This window comes from Carcharhinus amblyrhynchos, chromosome 22 (assembly GCF_965287045.1).
Source record: "Carcharhinus amblyrhynchos chromosome 22, sCarAmb.v2.hapA, whole genome shotgun sequence".
Taxonomy (NCBI): Eukaryota; Metazoa; Chordata; class Chondrichthyes; order Carcharhiniformes; family Carcharhinidae; genus Carcharhinus; species Carcharhinus amblyrhynchos.
The window spans coordinates 31,348,643-31,361,914 of record NC_137345.1 but is presented as its reverse complement, the minus strand read 5'-3'; the positions used below and the strand labels follow the sequence as shown (position 1 = coordinate 31,361,914).

Sequence of the window (13,272 nt, the reverse complement as noted above, 5' to 3'; positions counted from 1 at the left end):
GGGTGGGATTATGGTTGATGTAGACTTGATGGGCTGAATGGCTGCCTTCTGTACTGTAGGATTCTATGATTCTATTCCAGCACCTGTTCAGGTACACTGTGGGAGAATTTAGCATGGCCAACGCACCTAAACTGCATGACTTCCAGATGTGGAAGAAAGCCCACGCAAATACGGGGAGAATATCCAGAATCTGCACAGACTGTGACCCAAGCCAGGAATTGAACTCAGGTGTTAACCACTGTGCTAAAAAAGAATAACCTTGGAGGTATTTTTCAAATTTTGAGGTAAAATAACGTTTCAAATATTGGATCCTGTGATTATGAAATAGAAATTTATACAATGTGTTCAGATCATATTTCAGATGGGAGATCCATGCAGAACTTTTTATTCCAACAGCTTTGTCCAATATTTAAATTTTACAAAACCTGCCTACTCTTATTCCTATCACAGAATTTTATATATTTTGAAAGTGAAACCTATTCTATTAGTTGTGACCAAATGCCTAACATTGAGTTAATATTGTGTAATATTAACCCAAGATTGTACTGATTGAAGTTAAGGCTCACTTGGCAGGGAAAAGTTAAAGATCCAGGTTGAGTAAGCTCTGCTAGGTTTAAACCAAAAGGTCTTCCAAGTCTAATCATCAACCAACTGATCTTCTCAACTGACCATGAAATGGAATGTGTCTACACGTCACATGGCCAGGTGAATGGTCCAGTTTTAATTTTGATCCCCTGTATTTTCACAGACACTCTAAATATAGAATGTCATCTTACACCCAAGCGAAGCAGAACAAGAACAAGAATAGTGTCAAAAGGATAGGAGAACACATCTTGACAAGGGTGGTATACTCATTTCTATGGATGTCTGTTTAACTCACTATATAAAAGGGCCTTTATTTTCAAAATGTATCATATTTTATAAACAATTCTACACAGGGAAAGACTCTCACATGCTGCGTGCGCTCATGGTAGTTGTGGCAGAGGGGCAAGAGTGGAATAGGAAATATAAGCAATCAAACCTAGCCCAAGGGATGACTCTGTTCCTGAATTACACTTAATGTCTGTAATAGGATGTTGCCATCACCTAAATATTAAAACATTTAGCCATCCACTAGAATCTGACCAATTTTTTTTTCAATGCAAAAGTTTATTTATTAGTCACAAGCAAGGCTTATGTTAATGATGCAATGAAGTTGACGTGAAATTTCCCTAGTCGCCACATTCTGATACCTGTCTGGGTCAATTCACCTGGCTGTGGGAGGAAACCAGAGCACCAGGTGAAAACCCATGCAGACACAGAGAGAATGTGCACATTCCACACAGTAAGAAGTTTCACAACACCAGGTTAAAGTCCAACCAGTTTATTTGATAGTAAACCCACAAGCTTTTGGAAATACTGTTCCACTGTCAGGTGTGTGGAAAGTTCTGATCAGAGAAGGGCATATAAATGCATCCACAGTTCACAGAGTACTGATTAGAATGCGAGTGTTTACAGCTAACCTGCTATTGAAATCTTAAAGATGCAGACAATATGAGTGGAGATAGCATTAAGCATAGGTTAAAGAGTAAATTCCACAGTAAATTCCACACAGACAGTGACCCAAGTCGGGAATTGAACCCAGGTCCCTGGCGCTGTGAGGCTAGCCACTGTACCACCCACAAGTTCAGTAAAGATCTTAAATATAATTTACAGTAACTAAAACACCATTTCGAAACATGGAAAATCATTTATTAGTTGTTGAACACTTAAAGCGGCTAACCTTTTGCTGCAGGTACCTGTCTTAAACTTATAATGACCAAGTTTAATTTACTATGCCCGACTGAGTGATTCTGGATAATTTACGAACAAAAACTAAAATTAATTGACAACAACAATTAGCTATCTTGTCCTATCCTTTAGACAGAAGACTACCACCCTTCATTTATTTTTCACCCAAGATCATGGTATGAATTTTTAATTATAGTTTTAAGTTTATTCATTGATATCACAGTAGGCTTACATTAAGACTGCAATGAAAATTCCCTAATCGTCATATTCTGGGACCTGTTTGGGTATACTGGAGAGAGAATTTAGCATGGCCAATGCACCTAACCAACGTATCTTTCAGATTGTGGGAGGATATCCATACAGACACAGGTAGAATGCAGTCAGTGACCTAGGCTAGGAATCGAACCCCGGTCCATGGCGCTTGAGAGGCAGCAGTGCTAACCACTGTGCCACCCTAAAATCCTTTAATATGCTTTCTCCTTCAGTCATAAAATCATAGCAGCCAAAATTTGGCAAACAAAATATATACATTGCAGTACTGATATTCAGTTTCCAAATACAAGAACGTAACACGTGTTATTATTGAAATGATCAATCCAAGTTAACAATAATTTGTTAAAGATGGCAAATCAGAAATGTTTAAGAACATAAGAAATAGGAGCAGGAATTGGCCATCTAGCCCTTCGAGCCTGCCTCGCTATTCAACAAGATCATGGCTGATCTGAAGTGGATCAGTTCCACTTTCCTGCTTTCTCCCTGTAACCCTTAATTCCCTTGTCTATTAGAAACCTATCTACCCGTGACTTAAATATATTCAGCGAGGAATATATTTACACATGTTGTGTGATGGTTATTAATTTGTGATAACTATGGATTATGAAATGTGTAGTGTAGTTTTCAGTGCAAGATGTGAATTTACTCATAGAAATCTTTGGAGTGTGGGAGGAAACTGGAGGAAACCTGTGCAGACATGGGGAGAATGTGCACACTCCACACAGACAATCATCCAAGTACAGAATTGAACCCAGGTCCCTGGCACTGTGAAGCAGCAGTGAAAATGTGTCACTGAAAATGGCACACAGCTCAGGTTAAGGTGACACTGAACTAAGTATCATAGTATCCACACAGTGCAGGAGGCTGCCATTTGGCCCATCAAGTCTGCACTGACCACAATCCTACCCAGTCCCTAACCCTGTAACCCTACAGATTTACCCTACTAATCCCCCTGATACTAAAGGCCAATCCACCTAACTTGCACATTTTTGGACTGTGGGAAGAAACTGGAGTACACAGAGGAACCACACAGACAGTGACCCAAGCCAGGAACTGAATCTAGGTCCCTGATGCTAAGAGGCAGCAGTGCTAACTACTGTGCCACCGTGCCACCCAAAGGTAATCAACTTCACATGGTGGAAAAAGAAATGCCAGGAACAAATCAGAGCCACAGATTATTATAAATTTGCAAGCAGAGTTATTAAATATTTGTAAAAAGAATTAAATATTCTTTTACATTTACACATTGGTGGTCTATTTAATTGCAAATTATAATTATTTGTTTCACAGCATGACTAATCGAAGTGATCAGTGATGATACTAATACCACCACCAATCAATCACAAACTTCAGAAAGGATAGTTTAAAAAGAATTATTTAGGACTGAAGAAAGGATATATTTTATTCAAGGTACTGTTTGATTTTTTTTCGATTTGCATCGTGAAAGCATTGTACTTGGATACTATAATTGCAATTTTGATCCAGTGTCATGAAACTATCAAGCCGGAAATTGAATATATTCTGAACTGTGGGAATATGCGAGTAAAATAATTAAGGCAGGGACAAACAGATTGTGTGAATGGAACTGGTATGTTTGATATGTTAATGAATTTAGCAACACCGCAAACAGACACTTACCTAAGGCAATATTGGGAAGAATGGGTGCAGAAAGTGAGTGGATTTGAATAGGTTAAGACTTCAAAAGGAAGAGACGGAAACTGTGGAGGAAATGTGTCATGGTGGAGATGTATAGCTAAAACACAGGAACGGAGGTAATTAAGTCTGGGAGACAACGATTCAAAAGAAATTAGATCAGAAAAGGGAGAAAGTTAATTTTTTTAAAAGATGACACCAAAACCTATGCAGAGAGTTGCTTTTTTTTAATGATCTCAACCAACGCACTGGCCAATATTCCTCCCACAAGCGGCAAAAGCAAAATTGGCTCTCATTCATCTCAAGTTTGTTTGAAGAGTTGAAACTTGGTTAAAATTGGCTGCTATATTCACCTAACAGCAAAAATAATTAAAATTGAAAAGCCAACCTTTTGTTTCCAGCAGTGTTGCATAAACCAAAGTTTAAAATTGGTTACATCATAACTATTATTTCAGCTTAAGCAGCAGCTTGAATTAAATCATTTCAATAAACACTTGCATAATTTGTACGTGTTAAAGGGAAATTCACCTGAATATCAGAATTGAATTCTACTTCAAATTGTGTAAAATAGTACAGAATTTTGCTCCACAGTGCAAATTAAAATATAAATATATTTCCAAGCATAATTGTGTTTTACTGCCATTCTTTCAAAATTAGTGAATCAATAAGATCTTTGCAACATTGCTGGAAGTTAGATAGCCTTTATATTATGGAATCTACTTATCTGAAAAACAGGCATGGGTGGCAATCTGACAGACAAACTTTTATAGAATCATAGAAAATCATAGAAACCCCACAGTATGGAAAGAGGCCACTCAGCCCATTGAGTCTGCACTGACCACAATCCCACCCAGGCCCTACCCCCATATCCCTACATATTTATCCACTAATCCCTCTAACCTATGCATCTCAGGACACTAAGGGCAATTTTTAGCATGGCCAATCAACCTAACCCGCACATCTTTGGGTTGTGGGAGGTGATGCATTTTGGAAGGAATAATGCAGGGAAGAGTTACATGATAAAGGGTAGACCAATAAACAATATAGAAATGCAGAGGATCCTGGGAGTGCAAGTGCACAAGTCTCTGAAGGTGGCAACTCAGGTGGAGAAGGTTGCGAAGAAACTTATGGTATGCTAGCCTTTATAGGAAGGGGTATAGAGTACAAAAGCTGGCGTCTAATGCTACAGTTGTACAGAATGTTGGTTAGACCGCATTTGGAGTACTGCGTCCAGTTCTGGTCACCTTACTACCGGAAGGACGCGGAGACCCTGCAGAGAGTGTAGAGGAGGTTTACCAGGATGCTGCCTGGTATGGAAGGACTGGGTTATGAGGAAAGATTGGGTAAACTGGGGCTCTTTTCCTTAGAAAGACAGGGATTAAGAGGGAACCGATAGAGGTGTATAAAATAATGAAGGGTATAGATAGAGTAAACAGTGGCAGGCTTTTTCCTAGTTTGGAGACAAATATCATGAGGGGCCACGAGCTTGGGGGGGGGGGGGGGGGGAGTATAATTTGGATACTAGAGGGAGGATTTTCACACAGAGGGTCGTGGGGGTATGGAATGCACTACCAAGTAAGGTGGTGGAGGCAGGCACGCTGGCCTTGTTTAAGGTTTACTTTGATAGGCACATGAGTGAAACAGGGATGGAGGGTTACAGAAGACGGTTTTAAATAAGGATCAGAGCTTCGGGACGTTACTGGAAATCTAATGCTACATGTGTTGACGTTTTGTCTCTTTTACTCCGCAGGTGTGTCGGTCCACCTTGTTGTCTAACGAGGGGCATGCACACGATGTGTCGTGCGTGGGCTGCTCTTGGATGTTTCGAGAGTGGCCTAGTACTTCACGTCGTTTGTGTGTGCTTAAAACTGGACCAGCAGATGGGCACCACAACAGCTCAGTGACTATCACTGCTAGCTGTGCAGACACATGGATTTGGGCCAGTGTCTGTGGGAGTTTGCGCATTCTCCCTGTGGTTGCATGGGTTCCCTCCGGGTGTTCCGGTTTTCTCCCACACCCCAAAGATGTGCTCTTAGGCTGATTGGTGTAACAAATTATCCCTAAATTATTCTCCCCTGAATCTGGTTTCCAATGGGGGTACCGTAAGCATAGACACGGGTCGAGGGAGGTGTAGGGAAAATGCATTGTTAAGACGGCGGCGCGGGCTCGTTGGGCCGAAGGGCCCATTTCCCGTGCTGTGTTGTGTGTTGTTCTTTGAAACAGAAGCACCCAGAGAAAACCCATGCAGACACGAGGAGAACATGCAAACTTCATACAGACGGTGACCAAAGCCAGGAATCGAACCCAGGTCCCTGGAGCTGTGAAGCAGCAGTGCTAACCACTGTGCTACCGTGCTGCCCACAGATTTTATGATCTGTTAAATGGATTATAACACAATATTAATCTGATTTTATAAGACCTTTTTGCAGATTATGAAAGCAAATATGCTGCCGGTTGTAGATTGAAGAAATGTCTTTATAAATTACCTTGTGTCTCTGGGTTCCTTGATTCCTTATGGATACTTTTTGAAATGAATTTCCAGCATTAAGAATGTCTCTTGAGTTCCGTGGTTCTAATCAGACAGAAGCAGAGAGAGAAAAAAATTATAATGCAATAACAAAATATTCAAACAGGCATTTTGCATCTTGCCCAAAGTAAATTAAAACAATCACAACAGTCAGTTCTAGCAGTATGTCCCATGGGACCAAAAGATATAGGACAGAATTAGACCATTTGGCCCAAATGCTCTGCCATTCAACCATGGCTCATAAATTTCTCAACCTCATTTCTCTTGCTTTTCCCTGTAACCTTTGATCCTCTTACAAATCATGAACCTGTCTGTCTCTGTCCTAAATATCTTTGATGCCTCCATATGCTTCTGTAATAATTAACTCCAAAGATTCACCACCCACTGGCTGAAGAAATTCTTCCTAATCTCAATTCTAAAGGGTCATCCCTGGACTCTGAGGCTGTTCCCTCAAGATTCTACTTTTCACCTAATGGAAACATCTCCCCATGTCCACTCGGTCCAGGTCTTTCAGTATTCTGTGCTATATCAGAACTGTAGAATAAAGTGTTAGATGTGATCCCGGGTGGTATAATAATTGCACTGAGCAGTTTTGGCAAAATTGAGGTAATTGTGCAAAAAGGGACATAACAAATCCATCCTGTCCTATAAATTATATGCATCACCAGCAATATTACATTATATTTACATAAGCAAGATTTTGTAAAAAAAACTAAAATTATAAGTGCCTGTCATCGTAACTTAAGATTTCAAGTGAAAATAAATCATGCCTCATGGGGCAGCTCAAGAAACCTCCCACCAATAGTACAATTCTCAATATGCCAATGTTTGACCTAGACAAAATGCAAACATGAAATATGTATCAGTAGGTAAACTGTAATGTTCATTCAAAACATGCCTTTGTAAAATCCAAAACAAAGCATGTCTACTCCAAACCAGCAGAGAAAAACATCATTTCAAGACAAAGAGAAATCCCAATGTTGTTAAACATCCTATTAATATATATAAAAACAGATTAATTTAAATTAACGCAGCATCAATAAAGTTTTGTACTGGTGCTCAAATCTCTACAGCATAATAATTGCAAACGTAAGACTGGGGGAAAAGACAATAATTTTGACTTGTTCCTTAATAATAGTTCTGCAGAAAGTAAAACTTGTATCGGAGTAAAAGTGGGGGGTGATGCGGGGGGGGGGGGGGAGGGTGGTGGAGTTGGTGAAGAGAGTGGGTCCTTACCTCTTTTCATAAGACTCTGATGATTTCTCTTATTCTGCATCATTAACTGCACTTGGTTGCGGACTCTCTTCTCACTGTCCACTCGAGCCAAGGTGCTCAGCCTGTCCGGTGGCGGCAGAGCCAGAGTGGAATTAGCCTGATAGTCAAAGATTTCAGCGGCTGTAACTGTCTTCACATAAGCCATTTTCACGCTTTTTTTCACCCCTCTGGTCTCGACAACCACTCTGACACCCTCTTTGATTCCTCCCGTCCGTCTGCCTGCCTCAGACTTGTTTAATCCTCTTTTCTAACCTGCCTGAGCTCCGTACCTGAACACCAATGAACCTGGGTGGTGTCCGTGGTTGTTTGGTTAGTTCCTCTGTCAATCAAGTCAGAGTCTTTTGCATAAAGCGACTTTTTAAAATGGAAGGAGTGAGAAAATGCTGTCATTCTGTGTAGTAATGAATCAAACAAAGAAGGTTAAAACTTTCTTCCCCAGTTTTATTTCTCCTTGTCTTATGTTGTCTTTATGGTCTATGGTTCCGCATTAATCTGTCACTCCCTGAATTGCCCATTACCCACAGTATTTCTAGTCTTTGAGTAAACACAGATCCACGAACTAAAAAGATTAAAGGGGAGCGGGTGGTGACAGCCCCTGGTGCTGCAACTAAAACAAAATGTCAATCGGAAGTTTTACTGACTAAACCAAAGTATCATTCCCAAGGGGTAATGGTGCACCCCCCAGCCCCCATGGCACTGACTGGTTGTGGCAGACTCACTCCCTCCCTAAGGCACCCAGCCGTGAATGGAGCCATGGCAGAGGGGCAAACAGGTTGTGGACAACACCATCGTCCACCCACTTCTTGGACTTGTTAATGGCCCTCTTAACCAGGCTTTTAGGGGCAGGCTGATGAGAGGGCGCCTTCATCCCATCCTGATTCCCTGTCCCCACTCCCTATCACACCAGTTAACCAAAGATTAGAAACTTGGGGCTGAAGCGCAACCAAAGATTGAGGAGCAGCCCCTTCAAATGACTAAAAAGGGAGCTGCAAACCTGGACAATTTATATACACATGGAACAGAGACTCCCCTTGGCAGCAGAAAAGATATTCAGTCTCTGAATCTCCTTCATACACTAAAGGCTTCTGGTCATCTGGGACAATGATGACTTTATCTTTTATCTTTACATTTGCGTCAGACAATTGACATGGGAATCAGTGTCCCCAATCAAAAACTAAAAATGACTGTGGTGTAAATGTATGCATGTTCAAAGCACTTGTACGAAATCCACCACACAATTATTGTAAAAGTTCATTTTATGCAGATAAAACCATCAAAACAGATGAAAATCATCTGAGCATTTTTGCACTCAAGTATGATAAATAATCATTTATATAAGTTTATTTATAAGTGTCAAAAGTATGCTTACATTAACACTGCAATGAAATTATTGTGAAAATCCCCTCGTTGCCACACTCTGGCACCACTCTGGGTACACTGAGGGAGAATTTAGCATGGCAATCCACCTAACCAAGACATCTTTCGGACTGTGGGGAAAAACCAAGGCATCCGGAGGAAACCCACGCAGACACAGGAAGAACGTGCAAACTCACGCAGTCATCCAAGCTGGGAATGGAACCCGAGTTTCCTGACACTATGCAGCATCAGTGCCCCCATTTATTTCTAAGCTTTACTTGCATATTAGCACCATTATAATTAGCACCATAGTAATTAATAGCTGGAGTCATTATTTTATCAAGACGAAGGGGGGAAAAGAAGATAAAATTCTTATCTGGCCATTTAACCACAGGTGATGAGCAAATAAAGTCCCGACATGATTTCTTTACTCGTACTGTCTCTATACCTTCAGCCACGTTTTTGATATATTAACAGCTTTCATTGATATTTGTTGCAAGATGTAGGTGTAACCCAGATGAAAGTATTCACTTGCTGTGCTTTTGAACTAGTGGCCATCAGTTAACCAGCTGCATTTTGTAAAGTATTGTGCCGAGTATGCAGAATAAATACATTCTCAAAACCATGAGACATGGTTTAAACAAAGCATGTGATTAAACAAAACCTGACCCTAAATGGATGAGCTCACAAGTTGGAAGAGTAAAATGGTCTATATAAATGCCGCAGGATGAAAACAGGTGGGTCAAAAGAATGCAAAACATGTTTGACAAAGAGAGATTATCTTTGTGCGATAGTTTGAAGCATACAATCAGCAAAGCCTTTTTATATCTTTCATAATTATAAAAAAAGCTGCTAACTCACTCTCACGTGTTTAATGCTATCACCCAAAGCCAGGAACCAAGCCAGAGACCTGGGAAAAAAAACTGAAAATCATGAATGTCACAAATGTGCTCAGCTTAAGAGGAACAATTCTGAATGACTTCTTCCTCCACAGAATCATAAAACAATTCTGATGTTACACCGATGTGATTACTTTTTAAAGACAGGGGCCAGAATTTTACCGCCCTGCCCGCCATGGGAATTGGAGCGGCCGAGGGCGGATCATGGAAAAGTCCATTGATCTCAGGCAGATTTTATGGTTTCAAAATGAGCAAAGCCATAAATTCCCACATATGGTTTCTAATTTTTCTTTTTCTGGCTGGACCTTTATAAATATATTGAAATCCTCTTAAAACAATGGAGGACTACTAGATGACTACGATATGTAAGCTGGCATCCCACCAAGTAGAATTAAAAACAGACACTTAATCCTCTGGAGAGTGTGAAAAACTCAGGGGCAATTTGAGTCCATACTCTCTGTCTAGGGGAATGGGGGCACATGCTCAAAATCTGGAAAGTGCAATTCGCATCAGTGAGTTTCCATGTTCATATTTTACTGGCCCCCTAACCGATGGAATGGTGTGAAACACACAGCAGGACCACGGAAAGTTCATTGTAATTCATGTCATTAGTGAGCACTCTCTCCAGGAATTCCTCCTTCACCAAATGTTCAGTGGCCTCTGCCTTGATGTCACGCCAGCGCCAGTTACAACAGGTCTACATAAGCATAAACCTGGTGCTTCAGAGTGCTCAGGCAGTCAACACCCTCCATAGTGTGCCATGCTCAGGGGGATCTGGAGAGGATTTGGGGGATGCAGATAAATTCAACTCGGGACTGGCCATGAGGTCCCAGAACTGCCATTTTGAGAAGGGACGCACACCGAGACAGATACCAACTGCTGCTGGAAGGTCATCAACTCGGTGAAGGATGCACTTTGGTCCGCCCGAAACTTGCTGATCTTCCAGCTGAAAGAACTGTCCTCGACCGAGTGTTGCAGACTGGCACATTCCAAGGTCCAGGACTATGTGCTGAGGGACGCGCTGAAGCTTGGGGCAGCCACCGCAAAGGCACAATGGGGAAAGGCCACACTGTAAGGCCTTTTAACGGGGGCAGACCGATGGCTCGGGAACTGCAGAATACCCTCGACCTGTGTGCCAATCTAAGCAATAACGGCACACAGTAATTTATTGAGGCATTTATATAGTTTTAAGTATTGAAATGTAATGATTGTAACTTGTATAAATCTGTAAAAATGTTTTGATTCTGCATTGTTTGCTACTCAAAGCCATGTAGATTTGCAATAGTTTATTTGAGATATTTTTGAATAAAGTATATTTTTGGGAAAAAAACTGCCATTTTGAGAAGTAGGGTCAGCAGGGGTCACTTGCAGGCCTTACTTTCCCTTCATGTCGGAGTACCCTTTGCATTAAAGTGGCTGTGAAGGCTGACATGCGTTTCCCATATCCTCCATCCTGGGTTCCTGTTCATGTGGCAGCTAAAGGAGTGCCCTTCCTTGGTAAGGGCTGTCAAGAGGGTATGAGGGATGTAACACTGCCATTCTTACACTCCACAGGGATGAGACTCTGTGAGTGAATTAAGAAAAATTTATTGCCAAAGGTTCAACACAAAATGGTGACCTAACTTCACTAGTGCCTATATTCATCAGTGCCCACTAAATGCCTATAATTTCTTAATCTTCCTGACCCTCCTGCTATGCCTAGATGTATCCCCAGCATCCACAGCTGAGGGTGAGGTGGCCTGCTGACTTCCATGTCCTTTTGTCTGAGATTACCTTGGTGGGCGTGTCCCGAGAGTCCAGGACTTTGAAGGTTCAGGCCTGCTTTCGGGCAGCATAGATTTTTCACTCCTTTCCTCCTCAGTGTCAGGGCTAAAGATGTGTTGCTTACAAGGAGGGCAGGTATCAGATGGGCTGGAGATGCTTAGGGTCCCGTGGCTGTAGTGCCACAGGCTCTACTCCTGCCAATCCTTTTCCCTTCAAGTTCCCAAGGGACCCTGTGCTCATCCATGGGATGGAGGTGCAACTAGAGTGAGATTCAGAAGCCCTGCTGTCCTCTGACACTGACACTCATGGATTCCCACCAGTGTTTGCACCTTACAGTTGAAGACCTGCAGCATGGTATGGACATCTCCTGCCATGGAGTGCTCGTTCTGCATCAATGTATTCACTGTGGTCACATGGAGTTGGCCTTGATGCACTGCAGAGGCGGTACTATCTGCTTGGATAGAAGGTGATGAGACTCCTTCAAATAGCTGTGTACTCTGAGGAGGGCTACTGTCATCCCTTCCTGATACTGCTCACAACTCTGCCTTTGCACCTCCAGCTGCTGTGGGACAACCAGACCCAGGGACACATCATAAGAACATAAGCAATAGGAGCAGGAGTAGGCCATCTAGCCCTTTGAGCCTGCCCCGCCATACAATAAGATCACAGCTGATCTGAAGTGGATCAGTTCCACTTTACCGCTTTCTCCTCATAACCCTTAATTCCCTTGTCTATCAGAAATCTATCTACCCGTGACTTAAATATATTCAACGAGGAATCCTCCACCACTTCAATGGGCAGAGAATTCCAGAGATTCACCACCCTTTGAGTGAAGAAGTTCCTCCTCAAATCTGTTCTAAACTGCCCCCCCTCCCCTTATTTTGAGGCTGTGCCCTCTAGTTCTGTTATCCTTTCTAAGTGGAAAGAATCTCTTTACCTCTACCCTATCTAGCCCCTTCATTATCTCTATAAGATCCCCCCCTCAGCCTTCTAAACTCTAACGAGTACAGGCCCAGTCTATTCAATCTCTCCTCATAAGCTAACCCCCTCATCTCCGGTATCAGCTTGGTGAACCTTCTCTGTACTCCCTCCAAGGCCAATATATCCTTTCGCAAATAAGGGGACCAAAACTGCACAAAGTCCTCCAGCTGCGGCCTCACCAGTGCCTTGTACAGTTGCAGCAAGACCTCCCTGCTTTTATATTCTATCCCCCCTCACGATAAAGGCCAACATTCCATTCGCCTTATTGATCACCTGCTGTACCTGCAGACTGAGTTTTTATGATCATTATCGGCAAAGGACCCAGCAGAGTGCTAGGCTCTGGCATCCCTCTGATTGCTGGTTTCCTGGGATGTCTCTGCCTCTGCCTGCTGTGGATATTCAGCTGTGAGGTGCTCACCAGTGAGTGAGCCAGAAGTCTGCCTACTTATTGAACCCACCAAGGTGCGAGTATCTGTGCTGGTGCCAGATGTGGGTAATGGCTCTTCTACAAAGAGCCATTTGAATTGCTGGAGTCCATTGGGTGAAGGGAGGGGGGTATTGAGGGGGGGTGGGGGGTGGGAGCATGAGGATGGTCTGGCCTGGAAGAGAAGGAGGAGATGACATCAATGCAATAATAGGGGATACAGAGAGAACATAGATTACCCACTTGCGATTAGAGGAATGAATTGATTGGAGATAGTCAGCATGGTTTTGTGGCGGGTAGGTCGTGCCTTACTAACCTTATTGAGTTTTTTGAGAAAGTGACCAAAGAGG

General features: G+C 42.3%; 1 protein-coding gene and 1 long non-coding RNA gene across 2 annotated transcripts in view; both read right to left on the bottom strand.

Moving 5' to 3' along the window:
* The window catches only part of LOC145357036 (plakophilin-1-like), a 59,304-nt gene extending 51,489 nt beyond the window's left edge, over positions 1–7,815 (bottom strand). The window contains exons 1-2 of the mRNA XM_080210088.1: positions 7,460–7,815; positions 6,183–6,268 (exon numbers count right to left, since the gene is read on the bottom strand). Of these exons, the coding sequence (XP_080066214.1) occupies positions 6,183–6,268; positions 7,460–7,643 (270 nt within the window). The 5' untranslated portion in view covers positions 7,644–7,815. The remainder of the gene's footprint in view (positions 1–6,182; positions 6,269–7,459) is intronic.
* Positions 1–13,272, bottom strand: part of LOC145357037 (uncharacterized) — a 447,747-nt gene that overhangs the window by 51,489 nt on the left and 382,986 nt on the right. The window lies entirely within an intron of this gene.